Source organism: Mchenga conophoros, linkage group LG7, assembly GCF_057382185.1.
Source record: "Mchenga conophoros isolate Kocher_MC1m ecotype Shallow Benthic linkage group LG7, M_conophoros_male_GT1.1, whole genome shotgun sequence".
In the NCBI taxonomy this organism is placed as follows: Eukaryota; Metazoa; Chordata; class Actinopteri; order Cichliformes; family Cichlidae; genus Mchenga; species Mchenga conophoros.
Window position 1 is genome coordinate 5,042,082 of NC_140532.1, and position 27,513 is coordinate 5,069,594.

A 27,513-nucleotide genomic window follows, 5' to 3' on the forward strand; every position below is an offset into this window, starting at 1 on the left:
ATTTTAGTAAGATACTCAATAAACAAGACACACGGTTCAGGAAAGCCTTTTTCTGCTTTAATACAAAGAAATTAAGATTTTAAATTCAGAAAATACAAGATTGGTCTTTTTTGTTTTTTTTCCTCATGTCTTTTTTCCGTTTGCTATGAAATGCTGCTGTCCACCACTGTTCAATCAGCTTAAAATGAAATGCATCCTTTTGGTTGTGTTTGAGTCGAAATTCAGGGGATGATAATGATCTCTAGGTTTATTTAATTTTTTAATGGTGGGGCTTAGATTCAGGCCTTTCCTCATGTGACATTTTAATATTTTTTAGTTTGATGCAAGTGCCCAGTGTGATGTGACACCCTGTCCAGCAGATCCCGAAAACTCCTGTCGCATCCACATATTGCATCCATGCTTACCTCATAAAAACGAGGTACAAGTCAGGGCAAAATTTCTTCCAAAATAAATGTCATATATATATATGTATATATATATATATATATATATACACACACACACATACATATATGTAGCAATCATATATACACATTCGTACATACATATACTAATTTATGTGATGCAAAGAAAAAAAAATGTACACATTTCTTACAAAATTGTAACAAAGACTGGAAAGAGTTCTGTTTGCTCTGGAGCAAAGTCGTGTAGATGTTCAGCCTCTGAGGACTTCTCCATCAAAGTAGTCTCCTACATTTGTGTCCATGTTTGGGCAGCACAGACGTCACAGAGAGACGAAGAAACTGTATGTGACAGAAAAGGTTTGGTGACGCAAAAACAGGGTGGAAGGATGAATGTAAATTGAAAGGAGGGAGGCTAAAAAGGTGAAACGTATAGATGTGGGAGAATTGCATGAGCTCCCTGACTCAAAACATCAACAACAAAAGAAAAGCAAATAACAATAGAAAAGAGGGGGAGAAATTATCAGGGGGTGTTCACATAAAAAAAGGACAAACAAATTTTGTGTTCTTTTATTACTAAATATAGTGCAACAATAAACATTGCATTTCTTTCACCCTTTAACTTGCTTCCTAGGATGTCAACGTTTCTTTTCCCCGTCTTTAATTCAGTTAACACTTGGTATAAATACAAAGAATAACCTTTGTTCTGTCACTGCCCTGTGCCACAAGGTCAGTCCTCCTTTCAGAGAAAAAACAGGCTTCAGATTCAGAGACGTAAACATAACACAGACCCTGCTCAAAACAAGAGAGGAGGAAAAAAAAAACAAAAAAAACAAAAAAACAAAAACAGGAGGAACATGAAGAATAAAAACAAAACATTCGTTGGTGTTTTGGGGCAGCTTGTAAATTTGAAAATGCAGGGCAGTTTTAATGGTGGTGATGACCCCTACAGTCAAAGAGCCAAATCCTCGAGGAATAAAAAAAAACCAAGCTGTGTGGACCTCCTCGTCCCTCCTGGACAACGGTGTCGTGTACAGGAACAGCTGCGGCCTTTGGACTGGTTGGGCCTTAGAAGGCCTGCTGGGCTGGGTTGTAGTTGAATGTTGTTGGCACGTGAGGCCTCTCTTCCAGCTTGTCGTACTCCAGATGAAATTCCTTAGAGAAACAGATAGTTTTAAGATAATAGCTCTAATCCTCAAAACTAAAAATAATAAAACTTGATAATATCAACTCTTACCTTGGCTACTTTCCTCCAGTTAAGACAATCAAAAAAGTAGTAGGTACCCCTCTCATAGGTGTTAGTCTTCAGTGTAGGCTCCATGCCAGGTGCCCTAGTTATCCAAACCCGTTCCTCTTTGTGGTACCTCCAGTCCCGGTTAAAGCTGGAGAGTGAAGAACACATTAATAAGTATTACAATAAATAAATAAATAAAACGCTGCCACCTGGTGGCTAACCAGGGACCAAGAAAGATTCATTTCAAGAGTTTCACTCACACTTCCAGCTATTTCTACAAAAACTAAAAATGATTATGTTCATACAAAAGAAGAAAAATTATTCCATAAACAAACAATATTGTACCTTGTTAAGTGTTAATCTAAGAGTACACAGCAGAATCGATCATCATTTTAAAGCTTTACAAGCGTTTTTTCCAAAGGTTTGTTTATAAGAGATGTACTTGTGTAGTTCGACTTTAAAACCCTGACTTGGCCGTTTCGAGCACTGCCATGTAGGGCTGGGCCATATTATACCGTTCACGGTAATACCGGTATAATGTTAGGCAACGATAGGAAAATGAAATATCGCGATAGAATGGGAGTAAAACGCGCATGCGCAGTGCCTTTGTTTTCATACGCACATGGCCGATTGTTGAGTGAAACAGATGAACCAGAATTGGTTTGTAAAAATGGAGCAACTTCCGTGATGTGGAACTGGTTTGGTGTTTGTCCGTCAGATACACGACAAAGCACATTTTTTTTGCAGAACATGCAAGCAGCCGTTGTTATTGTCATATTTGTCGGACTAAGATGCTCTTAAATCTGGGAGTAATCTGGGTCCTAAACTCCGTATCTTCAGGTCAAACAACACTGCAGCATCACTTAGAGTTAAAAACTGTCTAAATTCTTTCATCTTTAATACAACGATCAGCATTGCTGCTTTACCAGGTGTAACTATGAAGTTTAACTTCCAGGCATCCATGAAAACAAAAGTTATTACATTTAACGGAGTTAGAAGTTAGCAGGAAGCTAGCGGAAGTTAGCTCGCTAGTTTCGCTAGTTACCTAAGCATGATATTGCATGTTCTGACTGAGAGATTTCTGAAAAAAATCAAACGTACAGTTCTGCTATCACTTCCAACATAAATGAAGACAGGAAACTAAACAGCAGTGACGTTTGTAGGGTTACTGAAGTTGGGCTAGCTGGTATATAATGATGTGCTACGTGATCGCTAGCGACACAGCTATGTTAGCATAACATAAACAGTGAAGCTGGAGGACGAACACTAACACTTTTCCACTTATAAAAGTTAACGTGAAGGTTCTTCATGGTTAGAGACAAATGCAATCGCATGGCAGGATGCTGTAAACGGACCAAACTTCAGTCAGGAGAACAACTGAGATAATCCATCCACAATACGAGGTTAGTCATTAATATACTGCAACAACATGGGAATAGAGCAGCTGCCAGAGAATTCAACATTAATGAATCAATGGTACAGAAGTGGAGGAAGCAAGAAGAATGAGTTTAATAAAGTTTGATTTATCTGACTGCTTTGTTTCGCTTAATGTGCCTTATAATCCCGTGCACCTTATGGTCCGAAAAATACATACTGCACACTGCAGTTTAATGTTGCAAAGCACCTCTTTTTAACTTCAGTGGATATTATACATGGTTATGCTCAGGATATGTCAGCCCATTTCTACTGGAAATGCCTTTTGGTTAAACTTTCAGCAAGGAATTTGCATTTGCACTGTTACATTTTTATAAAGCTTTAATGTACATAAAAACCAGCTTCTTGTTTAAGTGAAAATAAATGGAAGGTTGTCTTTTTGCGCTAGTAATGTTGTGGAGTTGTATTTTGTCTCGCATCAATTATATCGTCGGTTATATCGTTATCGCAAATTTTCAAATATATATCGTGATAAATATTTTTGGCCATATCGCCCTGCTCTACTGCCATGTAGTGTTTTTGAAATCTGGTCACAACTGAGGGGTGGAAATAACAGAACCTGTTGTGTCATCTATTCAACTCCAAATAGGACAAAAAACAGAAACTGAGATAAACAGATTACCTCAAGTGATGAGTATGGTTCATTTTCCCCCCCATGGACTTCTACACAAGAAGTCATTAAGAATGAATGCAGATTTGAAAACACTTCTGCATACCCTTTACTTTTTAGATCAGCAAGCTATGTTCATCGTTAATAAGTAGTCTAGGCTTTTTCTTAATGTGCGTTGGTTCAACCCTCCTGGCTTCCGCTCTCAGTTGTGTCTTCCGAGGCCTTTGGACTGAACGGGCCTTAGAAGGCCTACTGAGCTGGGTTGTAGATGAATGTTGCTGAACTTGTGTGTCAGGAAAAAGTCAATTATATTTGCATCTGCTGAGAGAATCCCTGTGGTTTAGAATTTAGATTCAGTTTTATATAATGTTCTAGCTTGTTTTTCTGTTTACGGATTGCTTAATTTCCTCTTCACAAAACTGTCTCATCTGCTCGCCAGTGAAACGTTTTTAATACGAAGCAGCAACTGCAAAGACTGTCGACTTTACACGACTCCTTTAAACTTCTTTGCTAAGTAAGGTGATCATCTCCTGGACAGACAAACACCTTTGTGCCCGTTTCTAGCAAAAAGTCAGTACTCACAGCTCCACTGCTGCCAGAAGCTGTAGCAGATCTCCTCCATTCATGTAGTACAGGTAGAACAACAGGTCTTCACCGTATCGAGACAGTTTGATGGCAGCCAACTAGAGTCAAGACAAGACAGTATAGATTAATTTTATTTTACTACATTAATCTTTGAACCGCTTACATTGAGCTCAAGTTCATGGTTACCTTGTCCCTTATGTGGATATTTGTTAAATACTCCGATGGAACATGGAAGTCTAAAAATGCAGATACAGATATAGGTTAGCAGCACACACAAGAGTGTCTAAAGCAGTGTGTAACTGTTTTAATTCACTGTGGCTTTGTAAATTTATGCTACCGATATGCCAAAAATGTGGTCTCCAGGTCGGATAAAAAAAGCAAAAACCAGGAGGCCTGCCAGAATCTAAATCTTATTAATTAACTCTGTCAACAGCCAACTACTTGTAATAAAATAGTTGAAGGTTTTTTTAGCTGCACTAATTTTAAAGGGCCACATGTATGTCTGTACTTTAATTTCCACAACAACAGTTTTTGTTAAAAAAGAAAAAAAAAACATGACTAAAAATGTAAATATTTTACAAAAATACTAAGATTGCATTGCATCCTTTCTCTGCTCCTCCTCAGCACTAATGCAAATGTCTTGACACCTGCTCTGACTCTGGTCTTGAAAGCTACTCAGGACTGTCATACATCAAATTAATGTCTTACCGATGTCTTGAGGTCGACAAGGTGCGGAAGCCCAAGGAGAGGCAAACTTGGGGTACAAGTTTCTGTCAAAGAGTTTAGTTGCAATCAGTTCTTGCTAGTATTAATATCAAAAGCAGACTGTTTGCTAAACGTTTTAGATAAAACAGGAAGAAATGTCAAAAACTCTGAAAATACCAACTTTTACCAACCTACTGATGCAGTCAGCAGGGGGCAAACTTAACTAATGGAGTCTCTTTCCTCTTATTTCTTTATTACCTCTGAGTAAGAATGAAATTTGATGTATATCAAAAATCATAGACCCTGAAACTTAAAAGACCAGCGTGTATGATTTAGTGCTCCTCCCGTGACTGTTACAAATGCAAAAGGTTCCTAATGTATAAAAATGACAGTGAAGGAACTCACCCCTTCTGCAGATAATAAAAAGCTAATTCTAAGGCAACAAAGACACTGCGCCTCTTGTATTCAGCCACTGATACATTAATGACAATACGATTACATCCATCCAAAGAAACGGTGGGGAACTAAATAGATTCATTCATTAAAAATAAAAGCAGACAGATGTAACATGCATTATTGGACTAAAAATTTTTATTGTTTCTTTGTGTGTGTGTTTTTTATAGGAAAAATCAGTATGTATTTGCAGGGTAATGAAATTTGTCTTACTCTGGTGAGTTTAAGTTGAGTCCCAGTGTTGTGAGGTCACTTCCTAACGCCAGATGGACCATCCCCGGATCAGTCTCTGCTGCCCGGATAAACGTCAGTAGGCCAATCATGCCAAATTGATCCGTCACCATTCCTGCGGGAATGTTCGTCACCCGACCTGCAGCAGCAAGACAACTCAAGATTAAAACAAACTGTAGAAACTGGACTCTGAGCTAGATTCAGTACTTCATGTCAAATCACCTCTGCATTAATAACTACACTTTGTGAACAAACCAACTAAATACCTCTTTGAACTCATGATCACAGGTAAATTAATGGAAAAGTGATTATGGCTGTGTTACAATGAACGTTATTTTGTTGGTTTCCTCACTGTAGCTTAGTTGATAATTATCTAACCCCAAATGCAGGTTAGCACGTCCAACTGCCTCACTCAAGGCAATTAAGAAGGGTTGTTTTGGTGGAATAGCAGCAATACGATTGGCAGTGAAGACTCACCATCAGGCAACACCTGAATCCCTTTCTTCTGGTTGTTGTTCTGTGCTGAGGCCGTCTTGTCTCCGGGAAACTTGGGCCCATCTGCATTGGATGTGCTCTTGTTTGTGGAGTTCAAGTTCTAAAGGGAAGGGGGAAAAAAATCAATAGGCAGGAAAAATAATGCATGTATTTATTTCAATTCTTTTGATCTGTACCCTTCTCACAAAAAAAATAAAAAAAGTTCTGCCAGTGTGCTGTGTGACTTACAGTTTTGCTGTCATCGTTGTTCAACGTGGGATCCTTATAGTTTGGCCCAGGCAGTGCAGGGAAGTCCTCATTGTGGATGGAGAAATCCTGTGTCTGCTCAGTTGATGGCTTTGTCACCATGCCAACTTGATGATGAAAGTGTAACAGCAAAGAAAAAAACAAAACAAACAAAATGGTACAATCAGCAATGATAGTCTGTCGTGTGCAGTGTAACAAAAGCTTAGCTAACATTATGAAGCTCATCTGATGGTTTTCAGCTGAAATCCATTTCCAATGTTGATGGAATGTGCTGTCAGTGATTCATGTGAGGAAAATAAGACACTTTCTACAGTCTAATGGCTTACCATAAGGCGCTCGTCCAGTCAGTGGGTTGAGAACTGGTGTAGGGTTTCCGGTCCCTTCTCTCCGACTCCTATCTGCTAATGCAGGGAAGTCTGACAAATCCAGTCCTGTTACATTTTCACTCCCATCTGTTACACAAGGACAATACAAACATGTGAATCCTTAAATACACTATTTTTGTAAATATGTAATAATGTAGCCTTATTGTAAAGTAGATTAAGGATGTAGCAGCTCTCCCCTTTTTTGATGTGTATTTATGTAACAGTTTAAAAAGAGTCAGATCAGTTTAATGAGATTTTTATTCAGACCTAATTTCCTGCAATTCATTTCAAGGATACACAGTTTATGTATGATGGGTAGCACTGTTTGCTGCTGTTAACTCTTGTAAGACCCTAACAGCAGCATTAATGGAAAGCTGTGATTTTGTGCAGGAAACAGTATTATTTATCAGGCTGTGGCTGTTTTTTATGCTTTAAACACACACAGACAGAGCAATGTTAGTCTAAAAGTAGCTGAAACCTAATGGTTACCTGATGGTTAGACAAAAGTGAACAACCAACCTGTGCCGTTGAAGATGTTGCTTGATAATGAGTTGTTCATGAAAGCTTGATTGCGGTTCATCCCAAATCCTGACATGCTGCACAGACAGAAAAAAATAAGAAAAAAGAAAGAAAAAGGATACAAACATTTCCTTAATTAGAAAAAGATGTTTTAGAAAGCAACTGTACACACAAAAGGACACACCGAAGGTAACCCATGCCAGCCCTATGAAGCAAGATTTGAGCTCATCCAGGTAACTTCAAGGTTAACCCTGGCTTTTCATTATTACAAAGGTGGTACATCACCATGGTAACTTACATCCTAACCTGTTTCAGAGCATGTTACGTTCACAGTTAAAGATAAACAGGTACAAAACCAGTGGCTACTCATCAATCAGTTTTCTGCAAAATGTCACTGTTCCTTGGATTTCAGTGCATGGATAAAGTTGTGTAGTTCACTGTGTTGGATTAGAAACAGATTCTTAGACATAAGTTTATTTTTCCTGTTGGGTGCAAACCATTTTATTGTTCTAAATTTACAAACGGGGCGCCTATTTTTACTTATTTGTTTTGAACTTTTTTTGTTTCTTTTTTTAAAATCTCAGACCGGGATAAAGCTGAAAGATTAAAAAAAAAAAACCATCTTGTGTACATCGAAACTTTAATGTAAAGTAAATATTCACTGTATTAGTTTCTCCTGTTCTTGATTGAGCTGTGATAGCTGTGAGGTGCCTGTTAACTTCAGCAGCTTGCATTCTTACCCGCTTTCTTTCAGGCTGTAATAGGCTAAACTTTATTAATACAGTAGGACTCTGGGAGTCTCCCTGATCAAACACTTAAAGCGCACATACATTCATATGGCGCTTTTAATACTACGCTACTATTTAATAAAAATTAAAAAAAACTCTCTCTCACACACACACACAGGTTTGGGTTCAGCATGTATTATTTTCTTCAGATTTTTCCTCATATTACAGTTTTGTCATTTTCTGCAAAATCAGCTGCTCTGCTGCCAACAGACTTATCCACATTTCAGATTGGTCAAAAGCTGTAAACAGCACCTCTTTCATGCTGGTAGCTAGATTGAGAAACCCTGGGTTGCCTTGTTAAGTTGATAATCAGCTTCTTGTGACTGCTTGGCTCAATCACCAGTTTTAAGATAACTGAACCCAGATAGCAGAAAGACATCCTGTGTATGTTGAATTTGCATCATAGTACAGGGCCATGTTCCTTTGAAACACTGGTGGATATGTGCAATAAATACTAAATCCATCTACCTGTTTATGGTAAAGGGCTGGCGTGCTGGCTGCTGTTTGGGCATACAGATGATACTGGGTGAGCTACGGTTGGGGCTTCCCAGCCCCGAGCTGCCCATGCTGTTGGTCCTGCCGCTTATCCCAATGCCTTGACCGACCTGAGAGTGATTCAGCACGTTCCTCGAATTCATCGGTAACGTCCCCCTGTTAAAACATCATCGTCCAATTTAGTGAATTCAAAGTTTTCTTAAACAGCACGATTAATCAGTCAAGTTCACACTCACCTGCTTGGTGATGGTGGGGTATGGAGAGACATGGTGGGGACTCCTGTTGTGGGGGTGATATGACTCGGTAGCTGCGACCCTTGCGTTAGACTTCGGTTTAACTGAGGTGTGTTGTTTCCCATGCCTCTTACTGAGAAGCCGAGTGCACCTGCACAAAGACAAAAGAAAGCTTTTCAGTTATCTGTTCAAATAACACAATCAAACTTTAAGTAACTCTAGTTCAGAGGTAAAAAGCAGAATTGTCTTTACGATTTTAAGTCCATCACAAATGACAAAACTGATGTAACAGGCTGTAAGATAAAGGTCAGCACTCACTTTGTGGACCATATAAACTCGCACCGAGCTGCGACAGCTGACCCGATGACGATGGTGAGGGAGAGGACAGCATCTGGAGAAAAACATTCAAGGACAGAACAGAGTAAGATAAATGTGGAAAAAAAATCTCAACAGGTAAGAAAGGTGTACCAGCACACAAAACTCACATCTTTATCCGACCGATGTGGAAACATCGTCGGCTGGTTGTAGTACATGCTTTCATCGGTAAAGTCGTTATCGACAACGTCAACGAACTCGACAAATTTCTTTCTAGCACCAAACATGCCTTTTGTCACCTGAAGAGAGAGAAAGGAACATTAATTAAAATGTGCATGTGAAAGAAAGCAGACGCTCAAGAGTGAACTTTTTGAACTTATACTGTGGCTTAGATTTGAATTTTAATTCTCTTTAGATTTCTACTTGAACTAGATAAAATTCAGAGCCAGTAAGGTTCAACCTATATATATATATATATATATATATATATAGTACATATATTTATTAGTTTCAGATGTAGCCATTCTTGTATTTTGCTTGTTTACATTATTGTATTTTGCACAACTCTGTTGCTTGTGAAGCTCGCACACAAGAATTTCACTCACATGTGCTGTACCAATGTACCTGCACATGTGATGTGACAATAAAAGTGATTTGATTTTGATTTGACCTATACAATATTTTCTGGTCAACTTCTACACTAGCCTAAAAATGTTATGGTTTCAAAATTGGACATTAAATTTTTTTTTTAGTTTTAGTATTTATAGAATAATTCTTGCAGCATTCATTCAGGCAGTCAGCGTGGCAATTGCCTGATCTCTGCTCACAGTTGCAGCAGCAGGGTAAGAATTAGGAACAGGGGTACGCATTTTCTGCTAAAGACTCTCTCCGAAATGGTCCGTCGGCCAAATTGGTTTGGTCAAGATAATGCACAGACAAACATATGTCACCACTAGTACCCTGCACCTTATACTACTCTACTAAGTCTGTGATGGGGAGAAGAAATTAGCAAGGAGACATTGCAGGGATCAGAAGTGGATAATAAATTGGCATCAAGCAATCCAAACCACCCGTTAAGGTGTATTGTGTGTCCTAAAACCCCCTCAGCATTCCTCTGGGGTAAGGAAGGTGGAAGCAGGTTCAGAAGGGTAAGCAGGCAGGGGGTGAATCCCAGTTTTGGTTCCTCCTGGGTTTTGAATAGGAGTCAGCTCAAGGCATACTGGCTAATAGGTAAGGATTAGAGTTAAAGAAGCACATACGGGGAATTAAGATTAGAATTTAGCTCCTAGGGTTAGAGTCTTGTATCAGACTGCCAATTGCACCTTGTGTTGATGGCAACTTGGCCTTGGAACACTACTGACTCATTACTCCTGTTTTGCTATACTTATTTGTATTTGGGATTTTATTTTATTTTTTACATGAGTACTTGTTGCATTTTTAATCCCTGTGACTACATTTTAAACTTAGAGCAAGGGTCAGGGAGCAAGTGAAAATAACAAATTTGCATAGATTATGTTTAGCAGAAGTACTTTCTCAGTTATAATGAGAGCACCTTGGAAACCAGAGAAATCTGTTCTAATCTGGTAAGACTACTGGGCTGAAATTTTTGTTATGCAGTACAACTTGTTAGGCTTCCTCAATCCAGAATGGTAGCTGAATAAAAATAACTATTTCTTCATTTCTGTGATTAAGCATTCTACATGTTTGATTTTGTACTATTGTGAAATATGTCAATACCTTCCAGAAACTGTCTCTAACTAATAACTAATGTTATTCTTTTTTGTTAGTCTATGAGACGGGTTTTTTTTAAACACATTTGAATAATTCTTGGAACTTTTTACTGTATTTGCTCCCATTTAAAGAACCTGATTCACTTTCATGGTAAAAGAAGCCAGTTCTCTTTAACAGATTCTCAGATATTCGAGTTCAAACACTGCTTTAGATATCAAATCAATGTGTGGGGGGAAACACACACGTATATATCATCGACAAGCCTAAATCCACAGATGATCTGTGGTTAGTTGTCCAAGATGTTTAGAACAACCTACCAGCCGAGCTCCGTCAAAAACTGTGTGCAAGTATACCTAAAAGAATTGATGCTGTTTTGAAGGCAAAGGGTGGCCACACCAAATACTGATTTGATTTAGATTTCTCTTTTGTTCCTTCACTGCATTTTGTTGTTTGATTAAAATAAATGATTAACACTTGCATTTTTGAAAGCATTCTTTGTTTACAGGATCTTTCCTCACCTGCCTAAAACTTTTGCACAGTACTGTATATCTCAAGTACTTTATATTTAAAGTACTTCCTATGCGATGCTGAAATTTCACAGCAATCAGTCTATATGTTTAAACTTTGGACTACACTTTTTTAGGCAAATCAAAGACGGCTGAGCAGAAAATGTTGTTAAAAACCCCAATGATCTGAGACTGAATAGCCCATGTCTGAAACTAACAGCACCGCATTGTATTGTTTGTGCAACTGGAACTTTACTGCCGCCACACAGCGTTGATATTTCATAACCTTTGTATAAACAAAAAGATATCTTATATGACTGCAAGGCTAAGTTAAATGGAAGCATCTGGAAATGCAATATGTTATAATTTCTTTGTAATTCAATGGGCTACAACTGGCACCTTACGGTTCTTAAAATAAACTTTTGAATAGTTGCTTTCTCTACGAATTTAAAATGAAGATTGATTTATTTGACTTTTACAACAAAAAAAACAAAAACTGCAGCCCTACGATACCTGTTAACTAAATGAGATGACAGCAGAACTGGTTGTTAAGTTCCATCCCGTTAAACTTTACTATTGATGTGTTTAACAGCAACAAAGCTAACAGGCTAGCCAACACTAGTTTAGGTAGCTAACATTAGCAGGCTAGGTGCTTGTCACTTTCAGTTAGCTTAGCTAGCTTAACGTCAGCTTGCTAACTGGCTACTCTAAAAACAACCAAAGTAACAGAGCGTTTAAACTGAGAAATACACAGTGGTTTAGCTACCAGTAACACTGGCCCTCTTTGCCTCCGTTTATCCACTGTCAGCTGTGTGTTTTCACGGCTCAGTTTATGCTCCGATTGCAGGCAGTGGCAGTAGGAGCAGATAGACCAATAGCGACAATCTGCGGATGCTAAAGGCTAACGACGTGCTACGTATTTAAACGAAAGAAAGCAAGGGAGGTAAAAAGCTCCAGCTGACGGAGTTTAATTTACATAGGGCAATTTTAACATAAGAACAAAAATAAGTAAAATAATCTCACCGCATCAATTTCCCTTCGCTTCGTTAGATCCAAGATGGCTGTGAGTATTCTCAATCGAAAGAGGTCTAGCCTTTACCCCTTGACCTTACAACCTGCTGATCACTTCCGTACACAAAAACGAACACATCTGATAGTTTCCCTAACAGGGTGCTGGGAGAAGAACCAACAGATATCCAGAAAAGTACTTCACGGAGGGGGAAAGAAAAAAAGAAGATTTTGCAGTCATTTAAAGCAAATATGACACTGTCGAGTTTTTGTCTCCCTCGTGTGAACATCAGGTGTCTCACTCCAGTAAAATAAATGTGTGGATTTACATACTGCAGAGGATGTGATTGTCAGCAATAAAAGTTTGGTTACCAACCACATTTGACACATATCTCATAGAGTATCCCAAATCTCACAGGTTTCTGTGCAAAAACATGAACTTTGCATGTTGACAAGGGCCTTATGTCACAACTGTGTTTTTGGTTGTTTTTTACTTAACGTTTTTTGTTTGTTTGTTTTTACTCTACATTTAATCAAATTAGCACACAACAAACTGGGGGCTATATCTGTTCATATCTTACATAAAATGAGTAGTTGAGAAAAGCCTGGTAGTCAGAGGTATTTTAAAGTGGACCTGCAGGAGCTAACACTGTTCACAGTGGCATGAATTACTCAGTGAGGTTGGAAAACAGCAGCTTCACATGAATTTAATATGGCCCGGAAACTTAAAACCACATTGTATGGACTTCCTCAGCAGATGGCGTCTTAAGGCTGTTATAATGATCCTTTATCAGTTAGTTTGCCAAACATCAAAGTGTTTGGCAAACCATCAATCATCATTATTTATCTGCTGAGGAAAAGAACTGGACATAGCTGAAAGCTTTGGGAACAACAAGTAAGCCTAGTGTAAGGGGGGGAAATAAATGGGTTTTACAGTAGAAAAGGCAGGTATAAAATTAATGATGTTTCCATTCCAGTTACTTCACCCTGGAACCATATATTATATCTGTGCTTCCCTTCCTGTGAGATATCCAGATTTTTAATATGAACAGGATCTTTTATGACAGTCACACTATTGTGCTCTGGCAGTAAGTGGCTGCGGGAAAGTGATAAAAACAGTGTGTCAGTGAGTGAAAGCAGATGAGGGTCAACTATTGCCCCCTCAGATAAGGACAATGAAATCCCTTCCTAATTTTATCTAGTTGGAAAATAGCCCCAATGAAGATATGTCAGATAGCATGGACACTTCACACCTCTTGTAAGATATCCAGCTTACTTACAGGATATTCATCTTTGAGTATAAGCTTGCATGAAGATTGTTTGGATTTGGAGGATTTGACTTGCTATGTGTTCATTCTAAATGAACCCATTTCCAAGACTATACAATGTGGCATTGGCAAAACACAGATCTACAGAGATTTTCCATAACTGAAAACATAGTATACTCTAATCAAAGTAATCTGATATCCCTGCAAACACTGGCAAATTGCTAAGAACATTTCACCTGTTGAGCCCAGTGGCTTCTACCCAAGACTGCCTCTGGGATGATTACAGCAGAATGCAAATGACCTTTGTTGCTCTTTCATCACAAAGCACTTATTCTGCTTATCCATGTCACCCTGCCCCTCCCTGTTTCTCTCTCTCCCACCTCTGTCATCTCAGAGAAGAAGAGGGGAAAGTCATTAGGCACAAATGGGGAGGAGAGAGCTAGTGGTTGCTATAGCCATGAGAGTCTGGCAGAGCTTGGAGCCACAGAGAGATAGTGAGAGGACTGCACTGGGAAATATCTGCCCAGGGAATACAATAAGTTTTCAGCTCATTAAGTTGGATAAACAAATGGCTTACTGTAGGAGATACTGGGAGTCATACTGGATATCATCAGCAAGACATTAGAAAGAAGGTATTTTGAATTTTTTGTATGAACATCTTAACACTTACAATGTTTTTCTGTTTAATTTTATTATATATTACCTTGACACAACACCCCCTTTATTACATTAAAGGATGCACTTCATAATATAACTGATGTGTCATCCTCCTTCCTAAGCTGTTGTATGATTTCACTGTTTCTTTTTTCTTGATTATCAAGATGAATAAACGCTGAGGGGAAGTGGAGGAGTGTTAATGGAACACCATGAAATTCACTTGAAGATAAAGGAGATGGATGTCGAGTAACAGTCTTGTGGCAGAAACAGTAAGAAAAATGGGCAATGCCATGAGAAGTATTCTCGCCTTCATTCCTTCTGAACGCTGCCAGCGCTTCTTAGTTGGGGACCTGAAGGAGATGCCACTAGATCGGACCCTGGACCTGAGTAGCCGACAGCTGCGAAAGCTGCCTGTTGCTGCCTGTCTCTTCAATGAGTTGGTGAAGCTTTACCTGAGTGACAACAACCTCAGCAGCTTACCGGCTGAAGTGCAGAGCCTGAGAAAGCTGCAGCTTCTGGCCCTCGATTTTAACTGCTTTGAGGAGCTCCCACTAGCCATATGCAGGTTGCCCCAGCTTAGTATTCTTTACTTGGGTAATAACAGGCTTTATCACCTCCCCGTAGAGCTGAGAGAGCTTAGGGAACTTAGCACTCTGTGGCTGGAGACTAATTGCTTCACTGTTTTCCCTAAGGTTGTTTGTGAGCTCTCAAATCTAAAGACCCTGCACCTCGGATATAACCAGATACGGAGTTTACCCAAAGAATTTGGACGGCTGCACGAGCTGCGAAGTATTTGGCTTGCTGGGAACCAACTGCCAGATTTCCCACCAGTGTTACTTGAAATGCACTCTCTGGCTGTTGTTGATGTAGATCGGAACAGAATACGTCATTTTCCTAGCCTTTCTCACATGCAGGGGTTAAAACTTGTGATCTATGACCACAACCCCTGTGTTAATGCCCCAGCAGTGGCTGAGGGAGTCAGAAGGGTTGGGCGATGGGCTGATAGCTCAGATGACGAGCAGGAAGATGATGCTTCAAAAGCAGCAAGTGAGACTACAGCTGAGGTTGTCGAAGTCCATCCTGAAGAGCAACAGAACATTCAAGGTTAAGGACCAAAGTGACCTTCAGCTGTGGGGAGCCGGGATTGACTGGCCAGGCTCGAGTGGCGTCCTGGAGCACTTAAAGCAGAGTGGCATGACAAATACCGTCAGGGTGATGGTATTTGGTCCATATATGGTAAAGCCAATCATTTAAAAGGGAAAGCTCACCTCTGAAATCAAATCTACACACACACACACACACACCCTCAACTGGCCTGCTGTGCTACTTGTCTATCAGATTGTTTGGTGAGAGTTGGCCAGTTTTAGATATACTAGTTATGTTTGCATTTACATATCTTAGGATTATGACTTTATTTTGGATTGAACTGTCCTTATAAAGGCCATAAAGTAATGAAATCCAAAATGCATAGTCTGTAAAATGGGATATTTGAATCACGACATAAAAGCAACATTTAAAAAAACAAAATAAAAAGACTGCATGCCTTGAAATTATTCATTTCAACACCGTAAACTTTTTAATTGATCTTTTCCCTCTGGAATGTTGCATGTATTATATTGTTTGTGTATTGCCAAGTTCACATAGTATGTTTGCAAGGCAATGTGTCAAAACAGGCATTAACATTATTCTAGTAAATCAGCCATGCAGCTGTTGCTGTCCAGTGATCTGAGAATTAGTTTCTACTTTTATACTTTTATAGTCAGTATAATTCACAGTTTGTGACTTCTGATTTTACAATGCAAAGCATTAGAAAACATTTTGTTCCAGCAGTGCAAGATAGTATCTGCACCTGCTGAGGATTTTAATACCAGAGATGGATGGTTTAAGTCAATTAGTGCACTCTGTATCCAGACCAATGCATAATTCATCGACTAGATTGGAGCTGTGGCTTTGAATAAAGACTGCTAATGGGCCATAATGTCGTTGCTGTAAGGTTCTGGTTTGAAACAGATCATACATGCAATTTTGCAATTCCCCTGTGTACCAGGAAAATGTTCTGTAAACAAGCTTAAAAGTAATTCCACGATATATGATCTGGGCATTTGGAAACTTTCTAAACAAAATGCATAAAAAAAAAAAAGATTGAAAGGGCTTGAAATTGTTTTTTCTTCTGGAAATGTGATTATTTACGACTGGTTTCTGTGCTTCCACCTTTCATAGATCTTTATATTATTCTATAAATATGTATTTGATTTTTTAAATATATGAATGCATAATATTTTACCTAAATGTATACTTATATTACGTTATAGTATTTATTATGATTTCAGGTAATCTTTTACATTTGTATGGTCCTATTATAAACTACATATATATCAATCTGATTTTGTTATGTTTTATGTGCTTAACATTATGTTTTAATGTAACAATGGAATAAACTTATTTAATCTTATATTAAACACAACACCTATTTTGTTTTTTAAATCAGTATAGTTAAATTTGAAGGTTTGTGAATGTATAAACATCTTTATGTTTAGTCATTCAAAAGCATTCACCAGAGTTTTGGTATGTTTTTACCTTTATAACAAAATCAGACGTCATGTGAAGTTGCAGGATTTTTTTCAAACCAATAGCTGTAATGTTATTTAATCTATGCTTAAGTGTGACACATACCTATATATAGATTTCATGCTTAATACAAGCCAACAGCATCAATGTTAACCCTTTAAGTATCTGCAGATCACAACTTATTACAAACCATTTGAGTTTGCATTGCTGCTCTCTCTGCACACACACACTCACTGACCACTTTATTGGGTACACTGTGCTAGCACCAGGTTCAATCTGCTTTTCCCTTAAAAAACTGTGTTAATTCGCATAGATTCAACAAGATGCTGGAAACATTCCTCTGAGCTTTTGGTCTATGCTGAAATGATAGCATCACATGATAAAAATCTCCTGTAGCGCCACATGTCAAAGGTGCTATGGGATTGAGATCTGATAAGTGTGTAATTCACTGTCAGTTTGAAGAAACGAGTTTGGGCTTTGTGTACCCTGCTGGAACTAGCCATCAGAAGTTGCTTAGAATTTCCAGTAAATTATCTGTACAAGAGATTGGAACAAAAAGAAGTAAACATATTTTTGTTTAAAATGTTAAAAACCCAGTATTCAGGACATGTTTACTGGAGATACAAGTTAACTTATCTTGTCGATGATTTTACATTTCTCAAATGTATATGTAATGTAATGTAAATTTGTTATTAAGTAATTTACTGTAAGACTGCAAGACAGTCATCAGATTTCTCTATAGGAATTAAAAATTCAGTTGGTAGCTAGAGTTGCTTTATTATGGTGACAATAAAGAAGTTAACTGTGTTTAATTTGTTTAACACATAACATCTACTCGTATTTTCTCAGGATACAAGATGAGAGATTATGAGTGCATTATATTACATACATAAATATCTTTGGTTCAAAGTCCAACGAAAACACAACTTGCCCACTTCCTTTACTTAAACTTACTTGGATCCAAAGCACCCCTGAAGTGCAGGTTAAACACATGGAGGCTGAGCCACATACTAACATCAGCTTCAATTCTACAGTAACTTTACTATTCCTCTTATTCTCCATAGTCATTAATGATAAATAAAGAAAGTTTCACATGTATCAATAAACTTATATTACTTAAAAGACCCATCTAAAATGTTCTGGTGCTTGGTTGTGATGAAAACTGAATAAATAATATTTTTTAACAAACAGCAGAACGCAAACTGCACTTAATAATAAAGACCTCATAGAATGAACCACAACTGTATAAAAGAGTCAAGCTTTAACTAAATATGCCACACTAGGTAAGTCATGTGGTACACTGAAAAAGAACATGTATTTATAATATTAAAACAAACAAACAAACAAAACATAATTTTTTTTAGATCCCTCAGGCTGGGCTCTTTGCACCTTTTACCATAGCTGTCTTTTTACACCAAAATTTCCAAATCTAATTGGTCTCTCAATGACCCTTTGAGAAAATGCATCAGTCTTTTGCAGTTTTGTTTCAATTGCAAAGCATTTACTTTCAAAAGTGGCATCATATTTAATGATGTTTGAACTGAGAAGTAAGGGTAACACATGAGGAGATTGAACTGACTTAAAAGGGTGTGTTAAGCTGTTGGCATTATGTGACGATAGAGAATACTGTTAGACAAGCCAGATCTGGAATGTAGCACCTCTTGATGTGGGAAAGAATAAACTCAAATGTAACAAAGACAAGAATTGTAAGACCAGAAGAAAGAAATAAGCACCACTAAAAGTTACAAAAAAAACCCTCTTGTCAAAATGAGAAGTGTTCCAGCTAAAACAATGTGGCTAGTACTGATTACAGTCATGCATGTGAATTTGATCAAATTGGAACAGTAGGTATGCTTCAATCTATCACGATCTGCCAAATCACATTCAAACTGCTAAAGAGTGATAATGGAATATATAAGCATATCCTACAGGTACTGTAACTGTGTGAGGTGACAGGGTTCAAAGGCTCATCCAGGGTCCAGGTCTCTGCCGTAGTACTGTTTCACCCAGCTGAGGTGGAGAATTCTCTTCCACCTCTGGCCCATCAGACTCATGAGACTCCTCTTCCTTGCTATCTGGAACATCAGGCCCCAAGGAATCTGGGATTACAGAGGCATTCTTTGACAGCTCAGTGCCTGTGCCAGTCTCCTGAAAATCAGATGACTCACTCACAGATCCAGTCACTTTAGAAGAATTAAGTTCCTTCTGAGAGTTTTCCCTCTCCATGCGCTTTCGGACCTCTTCTCTCCTCTGCTGGATGCGGGTGTCGTCTCCCATCATAACCCTGACTCTCACTTGATCTGGAGGCCAGAGTCCACCCCATATAAACTGCAGGTAGCTGAACAGCACAATGACACTGAGGAAGGCAAAGTTGGTCGCTACGCCAATCACTGCAGATGTCAGGGGGAAGTTATACAGAACATATCGAATACCAGTGAAGTAAGCGTGGATACGGAGCTGAGATGAGTAGATCTGAACCTGTTTTGAGTGGATCTCAATGACTGCACCAATAGTGGGTTGATAAGCGTTGGTCTTGAAGTCTGAGAACAGCTCCACCTCTATGAGCTGCTTCTGCTCCGCCATGCCAGTGACGAGAAGAGGAGCGAACACTAAGGTACTCATAGTCTGCAGAAGCTTAGAGCGGTAATGCAGCATTGTAGATCTTCCAACTGATGAGACAGTCGTTCCACCCTTGGTATAACAAGACATCTTTACCATGAACATACCCAGCTCTTCATTCACTGGCGATTCAGGCATTTCCAACTCCAAAGATATTCGGTAAGGCTGACCATTGGCCATCACCTGATCTCTGCCATTCTTCATGAAAGAGATGTTGGCTGTGGGGAAGGAGCAAAGTCTCGTCTCCGAGGTATCACAGTCAGCAGTGTAGAAGAAGTGCACTGGGGTGGAGAAGCTCACGGTAGGCATATAAGAGTAATAAAAGCTTCCATAGAGAAAGATGGACACCCAGAGCAGCAGCACTAGGACACAAAAAAGGATGGCTGCCTGAAGCAGTGTCCGTCGGGCTTTGAGGAGCGTGACAGCTGCCACATCGTGCAGCCAGTGCAGAAGTGGTCCCATGGCACCTCCTAATGTTTCCGAACCGGAACTCACCGACCTTCTTCTGGTCCCGTTCTGGACAGTCGTTGCTCCTTGGATTCCCGTGGACCGCTGCCTCAGCGGAAGGTCCCTACCTTGATGCATCAGTGGGTGGGTCTCCTCCATAACCGTGTAATCGCTTATCTTCACCCTCCATTTCAAGTCTGGTTAACCGGCTACACGCTAACCGTGATAGTTGCAGCTACCGTCACGGGCGAAATAAACTACTCGGCAAAAACAAATATCCTGTTTTTCTAAAGTCTGGACTGTGTTGGTTTCACTCAGACTGTGAATTTAAGATAGCAAATTAGCCTACCGGGTTACACAGTGAATTTCCGGAGACTATGCTCAAAACACTACACCGTGAACCGGAAGTGAAAAGCTTTTGTGCCAGCTCGAAGCAGCGACGTAGAAAAAAAGCAGTAATTAACGTCGCCAGCGAAGGAAGCAGGCCTACAAACACATAAACAGAGATGGGGAAGAAAAGTCGCCTCCCTGGAGGAGCCGTCGGTCGGAGAACTATATTGCAGCTTTCCCCACCCGGGAACCGCGGCGTGAATGTTGGAGAGAGAGAAGAAGCGCCCTCGGGATCTGATGGTATTTTATCTCAGTAGCATGTTAGCGGCAGGCTAGCCTAGTGCTAAATACCTGAGGTGCGAACAACGGGCTCATCTGATTATCATTAATTACAATAATACTGTTATTTTTATATTTAGCTGTCCAGTTACTTAACATATGCTGCAAATATACATCGTCGCTGAGAAACTGCAGCTGAGAGCTGTAGTTATTATGAATTATTTTTCTAATTTTAGCTTCTACCAGAAGCTATAGGCTAGTGCGCTAAGCTAACAGTTCGGGGAACATCATCACTTCATCTTACAAAATATGTTAGAAGATAGGATAGGATCAGCTAGCCAAAAAGAAATGGGGGAATGATCTGTGGGATCGATACCCTTAGACCGCGATGCTTTTTATTTAGTCTATGAATACCTGTAATGTTAAAAGCGACAATACTTTACTACAAAACTTTGGTTTTTTTCCCCAGATGAACAGGATGGGGATGGGCATAGATTCGTGAGACGCACAAACATCAAGGCTCCAGCAGTAAAAGCTACAGGTGAAGTGTTTTTCTCTCCCTCTCTCTTTTCGTGTGTGTTGCTGCAGTCATTCTCAAGCAGCAGATTCAAGACTTTATTTCATTTCGCTGAACAAAGCTTTTTTGCTTTCCCTTGTAGAGGGGTTGTCTTTGCTCGGAGCCTATGAGGATAGCGATGAAGAGGATGCGGGAGATTCTCATCGGTCAGCCGCAAATTCTCAACACAATCAGTCTGGTGACATCGACAGCACACTGGCCAATTTCATGGCTGTAAGTATGATGAGGATACTGTAAGCCAGTCTCTTATTATTTATGTTGAGCTAATAAAGGTGTAGATTAATGACAAGTAGGTTAAAGTCAACTTCTACTTCATAACTTTATAAAATTGTTTTTTCCTGATTTTTCAAATAACTTATGCAGATTTTATACTCTCTGAGCTCCTTATTCATTATTAAATCATATACTCTATGTAAAGCCTAGTGCTTTGACCCGTGTGGTTTATTCACGCAACTAAAAACTTGCCGTCTGTGTTTTCTGGTTGCAGGAAATTGATGCAATCACAACTCAGCCAAGTTCAGATGATGCACCAACTCATCAGTCAGTTCCAAGTGCTACTCCACCCAAACCTGAGGTTAATACTCAGCAGCCAGCTGCTGGTGAAGGACAGAATCAGCAAGGCACAGACTTTGAGTACAATACACAGTACTCACTAGCCGGCGGTAATTATCTCTGCTGCATTAAAATATCAAGTGTGCATGTCCTTAGTGAACTGATTTATATTTCTTCACCAAAAATAATTTGTATATTAATGTATTTATATTCATATGAAAAGAAAACTGTATTTTTCTAATGTTATAGTCTTGATTACATAAAGTATTTAACAATGTGCTACATTGATTATATAAAGAGATCAATCACGCAGTGGTTACTTTCAAAAGGGACGATTTGATATTGATGTCTACTAACCATTAAACGCAGCCGATTTATTTATTTTTTTGTTAATATCTTCTTTGCTCTAACTGAGAACACTGGAGGGTTTTTTTTGTCTTATTTTGTTTGTTTGTTAATTTTTGAGATTATGTTTTGGTGGTTTTTAAAGTCCCATGTATTTGCTTGTATTTCAGTGGGTGTAGAGATGGGAGACTGGCAGGAGGTGTGGGACGAGAACTCTGGTTGCTATTATTACTGGAACACACTGACCAATGAAGTGTCCTGGGAGCTGCCACACTATCTAGCTGATCAGGTGCAAAGCCTGGGACATTATACCAACAGGTAGGAGACATTAAGAGTATTAAACAAAGTGTTTGAAAATTATGTTTATTTCTGACACCTGATAATTGTGGGTATTCTGCTTTTATTTATAGCTCGAGTGTCAATGGAAATGGCACAGCTCATGCAGGTTATTGCACAGAAGAAAATGCTGTATCTGCTGCCACAACAACATCAGCAAAAGAGACAAAAGTAAAGGCATGTTCCATCTGTCCCCAATTCAACTATTCAGCTAGTTTCTGTTTTGTTTAAATACTCTCACTTTGATACTAAATATGACTTGCACTGTGTTTTTCTTTAAAGGAGGTAATTGAAAGCGTTGTAGGCCTCACAAGTGAAGAGGAAGAGCGCCAGGGAGTTGCTGCAGCACTCCTCGCTCCTCTGATCCCCTCTGAAGTGAAGGAAGCAGAAGAGAAATGGAGGAAAAGACTGCTTAAAGGCCTGGATGAGAGTGAGAATAGCTTGGATTCTGACGGAGATGGCGTTCGTCTTACAGGATCTCCTTCTACCCCTCTGAGGGACTCAGACTCAGCTCCCATTGTCCAGAAAGATGGATGCACCAAGAAGCAATCTGGAGACAACTCTGAAGGTGATGAAGAGGCAGAAGAGGACACCATGGAGTTAGAACTGGCTCTGGAAAGGAAAAAGGTGTGTATTTAATGCAGCAAAAGGAATATCTTTGAAACTTTCTTTTGGCACACAGAATAATCAAACACCTGACTCTTAGGCTGAGCTACGAGCACTGGAGGAGGGTGATGTCAGTGCTGGGGGCTCCAGTCCTTGTTCTGAGAATAGCCAAGAAGCCTCCGGTCCTCGTGGTGTTCTGCTGAAGAAGAACCGGTGGAAGACTTCTTTCCTCAGTGCTGCCAGCCCCGACTCTAACAGTAGAAGCTCAGATATACCGGATAACACAGAGACCGGTTAGTTTAAACATTAACACATGAGAGAAGTGGGTGGAATAACATAAAAAAAATTCTATCTACATAATTTTATGCCTCTCTTGTTTCTTGTAGCACTTCCTAAAGTCTTAGAAAGTGTTGAGGAAGGAGAAGACAATGAAGTGGAAAATTCTGAGGACAAAATGGGTTCAAAACCTTCCGTGAAGGAGGAGGGGGAGACATCTGAGCTCAAAGAGGAAACTCCTGAGCTCAAGGTAACAACACTACTACTATTACTAACAAACAGTAATTGTGCACTCTCTTTTGAGAAATATTTTAATGGTAAAAAATGTAGTTTCAGATCGGTGAACTGGCAAACACCTTAATCAGCAAGATGGAGTTTCTTGGGATAAATAAGAAAGGGATCTCAAACTTTCAGCTGCTTCTGCTACAAACTGAGGTGCGTGGATATTCATTTTCTAAGCAATGTCATCCTAACTTCCATTTGCTGCTTTTCTAATGCGACTTTTAAAATATTTAACATTTAATTTTGTTTCACATGATTTTGCACAGGCACGCGGTAGTATTTAATATTTAAAATCTTCATAATAATTCATCATAAGGTGTCATTCTGGAAACTTACTGTAATTACTCTTCCATATTACTCATCTATCCTGCAGCTCTTCTGTCTGTATCTGTCTCTTGAGCCCTTTAGTTATATTTTATGGGCTTTTGTCTAATTTTTGTCTCTGTCCCTCTTGTCTTTCTTCTTTTGTTCTTTATTTCATTTTTCCCCCAGACACGGGTTGCTGATTGGAGGGAGGGCGCTCTGAATGGAGTCTATCTTCGCCGCCGGCTGCAGGAAGCTGCCGAACACATAAAATATTACGAACTTAACGCCACCCCTAAAGGCTGGTCCTGCCACTGGGACAGGTACGCGCTCCTTACCTTTCACATCTCTAAACTCCCCAGCCCCCCAAAAATCTTACCGTGTGACTACACATCCCTCAGTGCTGAGGTTGCAGACTTTGTAACATGACTTGGGGAGAAGCTTAACCAGTCCGAGTGGATCAAAATACTTACCAGAAACAGACTCTTCAGGTTTTTGTGATGCAGTCCTTTGCGTACACTGATAAGGGAGCATCCACTCTGGGCCTGCCTGCTTCGTGTTAAATACACCTGCCACAGAGAGGACTCTTAGTCCCTTAACAGACTCTTAAGCCTTTTGTTGTAAAAGGGCATTTGTAAACTGATTATGGGTCCAGTCAGTGGAAAAACTGGGAGGGGGTGTATGGTAGGAAGGTTTGGTTGCGTGGGACAGCTTTGCACTTTACAGGACTACAACCCCCTGAATGCAATGCTGAAAGAGTGATGCCCTGGAAGCGACGAGTGTCACGCATCAAATAAAAGGTGAAGATGGAGCAATGACGGGAATCCAGCAGGTCAGACCAACTCTATTTCATATGTTTTCCTGTTTTTCCATTTACTTCTTTCTGACATAAAATGAGTTGAATTTGTGCTTCTTATTTTATGCCCTATGGTTGTTGTTGCTGCTGCTGCTGATAATAATAATGGTACTTCCTCCCCGGCGTCTTCCTGTGTCTGGGAGGGAATGGTTGTCTAAAACAAAAGAAATGTGACAACCATGGTGTGAGCTGCTGAATGCTGCTTTCAGGACCTAGAGATGATTTGTTTGTTTATTTATTCCTGAGAGCAAGGTGGGTTCCCTATCCACAACCATAACCACACTCTTAATTCGGCCTTTGTTCAGGACAGTTAAAAGCACTGTCCATACCAACATTCCTAGTCCTTAATTGTGGCCATACTGTCCACTCCCTTGCCCTTCTGTCCCAGGGTATCAAGCTACACAGCAAGTATGTAGACCAGTGGTTGAGACTTGTGCCTTCTATCTCTGTTGTCCCACTCTCTAGAGAGCACAGGCGGTATTTCTATGTGAAGGACCGGACCGGTGCCTCCCAGTGGGATTTTCCAACAGAGGATGACAAGGAGGAGGACCTGAAAGATGGCGAGGGTACTCAGACACAGACTTCAAGCCAGGTGGATACCAAAACAAGTGCATCAGGTGTCACAGGTAAATCTGTTATTACTGCTGCTGATCTTAGACTAGGAGAAAATTACTGGGGAGTGGAAAGGAAAATAACTGCAATAAAGTCTGTTCAATACATATTTCTTTGCTGTAATTGCATAATAATATTAATCTCCCTTTTTTTTTTTTTTTTTTTTTTTATTGTTTTATTTTTAAACAAAGGATCTACATGTCCTCCTACTGCCCCGCCACCGCTACCTCCTCAGCCCAATCCATCATCCTTCTGGTCCCCATCCCAACCTCCACTTCCTGACAGCCCTCCTCCACCATCCAACTACCCCCCACCTCCACCACTCCCCCCAGGCTCACCACCTCCCCCACCTCCCCCTCCTGACAGTGATGGAGAAATCATGGAGGTGGAGATGGAGATGGATGATGACAATGATGAAGAGCCTCCAGCCCCTGGAACTGAGGAAGATGGCAGTGGGAAGCCTCCTTTGCCGCCAGGCTCTGCTAGCACGAAGGTGTGGAAGTAGTTATAATTCTAATTACATTAGTGTTTTCATTTTTTTCAGAAGAACAGCCATCAGCTTTAGCTTTATATTGTATTTGTTGTCATTTACACAGGCTGTCGAGTCATCGGGTCCCCTGGGAAAGGGTCAAAAACGTAAAGCTGGTCAGATGAATAAAACCATTACAATTGGCAGCAGTCCCATTCTGTACACCCAGCCAGCTGCCAGTGCAGGTAAAAAAAAAAAAAAAAGTTTCATTACACGTCCATCATAATGAAAACAAAAGGCAAAGCTACCCTGAATAAGGGACAGTACATGTACACAATTGGTTAATTTAATATGTTTACAAAGTAGCAATAAAGTTTCTCCTTGTCTGCAGCCCCTCTAATGTCAGCAACTGCCTACTGGGGTATGCCGGCCGTCACTGCCCCTTTGGTACCTTGTGAACCTCCAGCTCCACCTGTCCCAGTTCTGCCTCCACAACCACCACTGCCACCATCTCAGCCACCCTTTGAACCTACTGGGGCAAAAACTCTGCCCACAGACAAGAGCAAGAAAACCAAAAAGGATAAGGTTAGTATTGGAGTTAAAATCAGCTGACCAAGAAGTCTTTCATTCCGGAGTGTTCATCATGGTTTGTCTTTTGTTAGACTAATTGTTCTCAAAAAAAAATTCCTTTCCATGAAGCCGTCCCTTTGATGCAATACTTAAAATGACATTCAGGAAAACATGCAGTTCACGTTTTCCATTTGACACACTTCTCTCTCTCTAGCCCAAGAAAAGTAAGACCAAAATGCCTTCTCTGGTGAAGAAGTGGCAGAGTATACAGAAGGAGTTGGATGAGGAAGAAAAGAGCAGTTCCAGTGATGAAGATAGAGATCTGCTCAACAAGAAAAGTATTGAAGAGTGGAAGCAACAGCAGCTCAGCACGTATGTGGTTATGCCCTTTCCTTTTACTTTAGGTTTTCATTTTTTTATTTTTTAAAATGAGCTTTACTTGTTTTTACTGCTTTCTCGCCCAGTTTTACTCTTATTTCAGTGATTATAAATGTAACTTTTTTTCAATTTTTACAGAGGAAAAGCTTCAAAGAATGCCAACTTTGAGGCACTGCCCGAGGACTGGCGGGAACGCCTGAAGAAAAGGAAGATGAACACGTAACATCAGGTCTGGGTCATACACTGTCCAGGCAATGTTTTTAAAAACCACTCCAACCACTGTCATTAGGTTATCCTTCCCCAGCTTAGGGTTTTCTCTAAACTTGAACTTTTACTTGTCCGTGATGAAGACATTTAGAAGCCCTTACATGGCAGGCCATGAATGTCCTCCTGGTTTTTGTAGCCACCACTGTAAATGTGCCAAATGTCTCGAGTAAATCGGTATATCAAGTGTTTCATGGCTATTTTGTATAGCCCCTTGTAGATGATCACCCATTTGTTTTGGAGGATTTTATTTTGAGCATTTTTACAATGTTGTATATAAAATGTATAATGGGATAAGCCATGTTTGTGGAGGGGAGGGGGGGGGGACTTCGTTGAACTTGTATATTTTGTAAAAAATTATTAAAATGTTTCTAAAGTGATCTTTTTTTTTTTTTTCTTTTGCATTTTTGTTCTGTTTTGTTTTCCCTCCCACCATCTCAATCACAATACTACAATGACTAGGGCATACAACTATACAAACGGCACAAGAGTGCATTTGGATCAGTCTTTTTTTTTTTTTCTTTTTTTTTTTTTTTAGGGTTTTATGACAAAGTCGATACTACAT

General features: G+C 39.7%; 4 protein-coding genes across 6 annotated transcripts; 2 read left to right on the plus strand and 2 right to left on the minus strand.

The window, feature by feature from the left end:
- Positions 1-35: 35 nt before the first annotated feature.
- On the minus strand, positions 36-12,613 carry cnot2 (CCR4-NOT transcription complex, subunit 2). Of its 2 annotated transcripts, none has more exons than XM_085281663.1 (15): positions 12,370-12,613; positions 9,280-9,408; positions 9,113-9,185; positions 8,798-8,945; positions 8,535-8,717; positions 7,279-7,355; positions 6,721-6,846; positions 6,377-6,501; positions 6,131-6,248; positions 5,636-5,792; positions 4,973-5,034; positions 4,451-4,500; positions 4,262-4,362; positions 1,639-1,783; positions 36-1,556 (listed from the first exon to the last, which is right to left on the minus strand). In XM_085281663.1, exons 2-15 carry the CDS (start codon positions 9,394-9,396, stop codon positions 1,470-1,472), a joined length of 1,569 nt encoding a protein of 522 aa, XP_085137789.1. In that variant the 5' UTR covers positions 9,397-9,408; positions 12,370-12,613; the 3' UTR covers positions 36-1,469. The 2 variants fall into 2 exon arrangements, with proteins under 2 accessions (XP_085137789.1, XP_085137790.1); XM_085281664.1 differs by lacking the exon at positions 12,370-12,613 and adding an exon at positions 12,113-12,135.
- Positions 12,614-14,055: 1,442 nt separating this feature from the next.
- lrrc10 (leucine rich repeat containing 10) lies at positions 14,056-17,437 on the plus strand. The gene is made up of 2 exons (XM_085281669.1): positions 14,056-14,254; positions 14,444-17,437. Exon 2 carries the CDS (start codon positions 14,519-14,521, stop codon positions 15,386-15,388), a length of 870 nt encoding a protein of 289 aa, XP_085137795.1. The 5' UTR covers positions 14,056-14,254; positions 14,444-14,518; the 3' UTR covers positions 15,389-17,437.
- Positions 17,438-17,579: 142 nt separating this feature from the next.
- Positions 17,580-20,313, minus strand: LOC146569397 (seipin-like). Its single transcript, XM_085281668.1, has one exon. The coding sequence runs from the start codon at positions 20,070-20,072 to the stop codon at positions 18,807-18,809; it is 1,266 nt and encodes a 421-aa protein (XP_085137794.1). The 5' UTR covers positions 20,073-20,313; the 3' UTR covers positions 17,580-18,806.
- Positions 20,314-20,326: 13 nt separating this feature from the next.
- fnbp4 (formin binding protein 4) lies at positions 20,327-27,283 on the plus strand. 2 transcript variants are annotated; one of them, XM_085281667.1, is made up of 17 exons: positions 20,327-20,543; positions 20,992-21,063; positions 21,182-21,312; positions 21,587-21,761; positions 22,167-22,314; positions 22,407-22,503; positions 22,615-22,959; positions 23,039-23,231; positions 23,325-23,464; positions 23,545-23,649; positions 23,989-24,122; positions 25,121-25,281; positions 25,459-25,760; positions 25,864-25,981; positions 26,128-26,321; positions 26,521-26,678; positions 26,823-27,283. In XM_085281667.1, the coding sequence occupies exons 1-17, from the start codon at positions 20,420-20,422 to the stop codon at positions 26,905-26,907; spliced, it is 2,682 nt and encodes an 893-aa protein (XP_085137793.1). In that variant the 5' UTR covers positions 20,327-20,419; the 3' UTR covers positions 26,908-27,283. The 2 variants fall into 2 exon arrangements, with proteins under 2 accessions (XP_085137793.1, XP_085137792.1); XM_085281666.1 differs by having other exon boundaries at positions 20,328-20,543; positions 22,407-22,509; positions 26,823-27,282.
- Positions 27,284-27,513: the final 230 nt, after the last annotated feature.

What these genes read in the sequence shown, in the direction of transcription:
- cnot2 (XM_085281663.1), bottom strand. Translation starts at nt 9,396, where the DNA reads ATGTTTGGTGCTAGAAAGAAATTTGTCGAGTTCGTTGACGTTGTCGAT. An exon ending in CAGCCCTTTACCATAAACAG is followed by an intron (nt 7,356 to 8,534) that starts GTAGATGGATTT and finishes CTGTCTGTGCAG; the next exon opens with CATGTCAGGATTTGGGATGA. An exon ending in CTCAACTTAAACTCACCAGA is followed by an intron (nt 5,035 to 5,635) that starts GTAAGACAAATT and finishes ACTCTTTGACAG; the next exon opens with AAACTTGTACCCCAAGTTTG.
- fnbp4 (XM_085281666.1), top strand. Translation starts at nt 20,420, where the DNA reads ATGGGGAAGAAAAGTCGCCTCCCTGGAGGAGCCGTCGGTCGGAGAACT. An exon ending in ACAGTACTCACTAGCCGGCG is followed by an intron (nt 21,762 to 22,166) that starts GTAATTATCTCT and finishes CTTGTATTTCAG; the next exon opens with TGGGTGTAGAGATGGGAGAC. An exon ending in CAAAAGAGACAAAAGTAAAG is followed by an intron (nt 22,510 to 22,614) that starts GCATGTTCCATC and finishes TTTTCTTTAAAG; the next exon opens with GAGGTAATTGAAAGCGTTGT.
- LOC146569397 (XM_085281668.1), bottom strand. Translation starts at nt 20,072, where the DNA reads ATGGAGGAGACCCACCCACTGATGCATCAAGGTAGGGACCTTCCGCTG.
- lrrc10 (XM_085281669.1), top strand. Translation starts at nt 14,519, where the DNA reads ATGTCGAGTAACAGTCTTGTGGCAGAAACAGTAAGAAAAATGGGCAAT.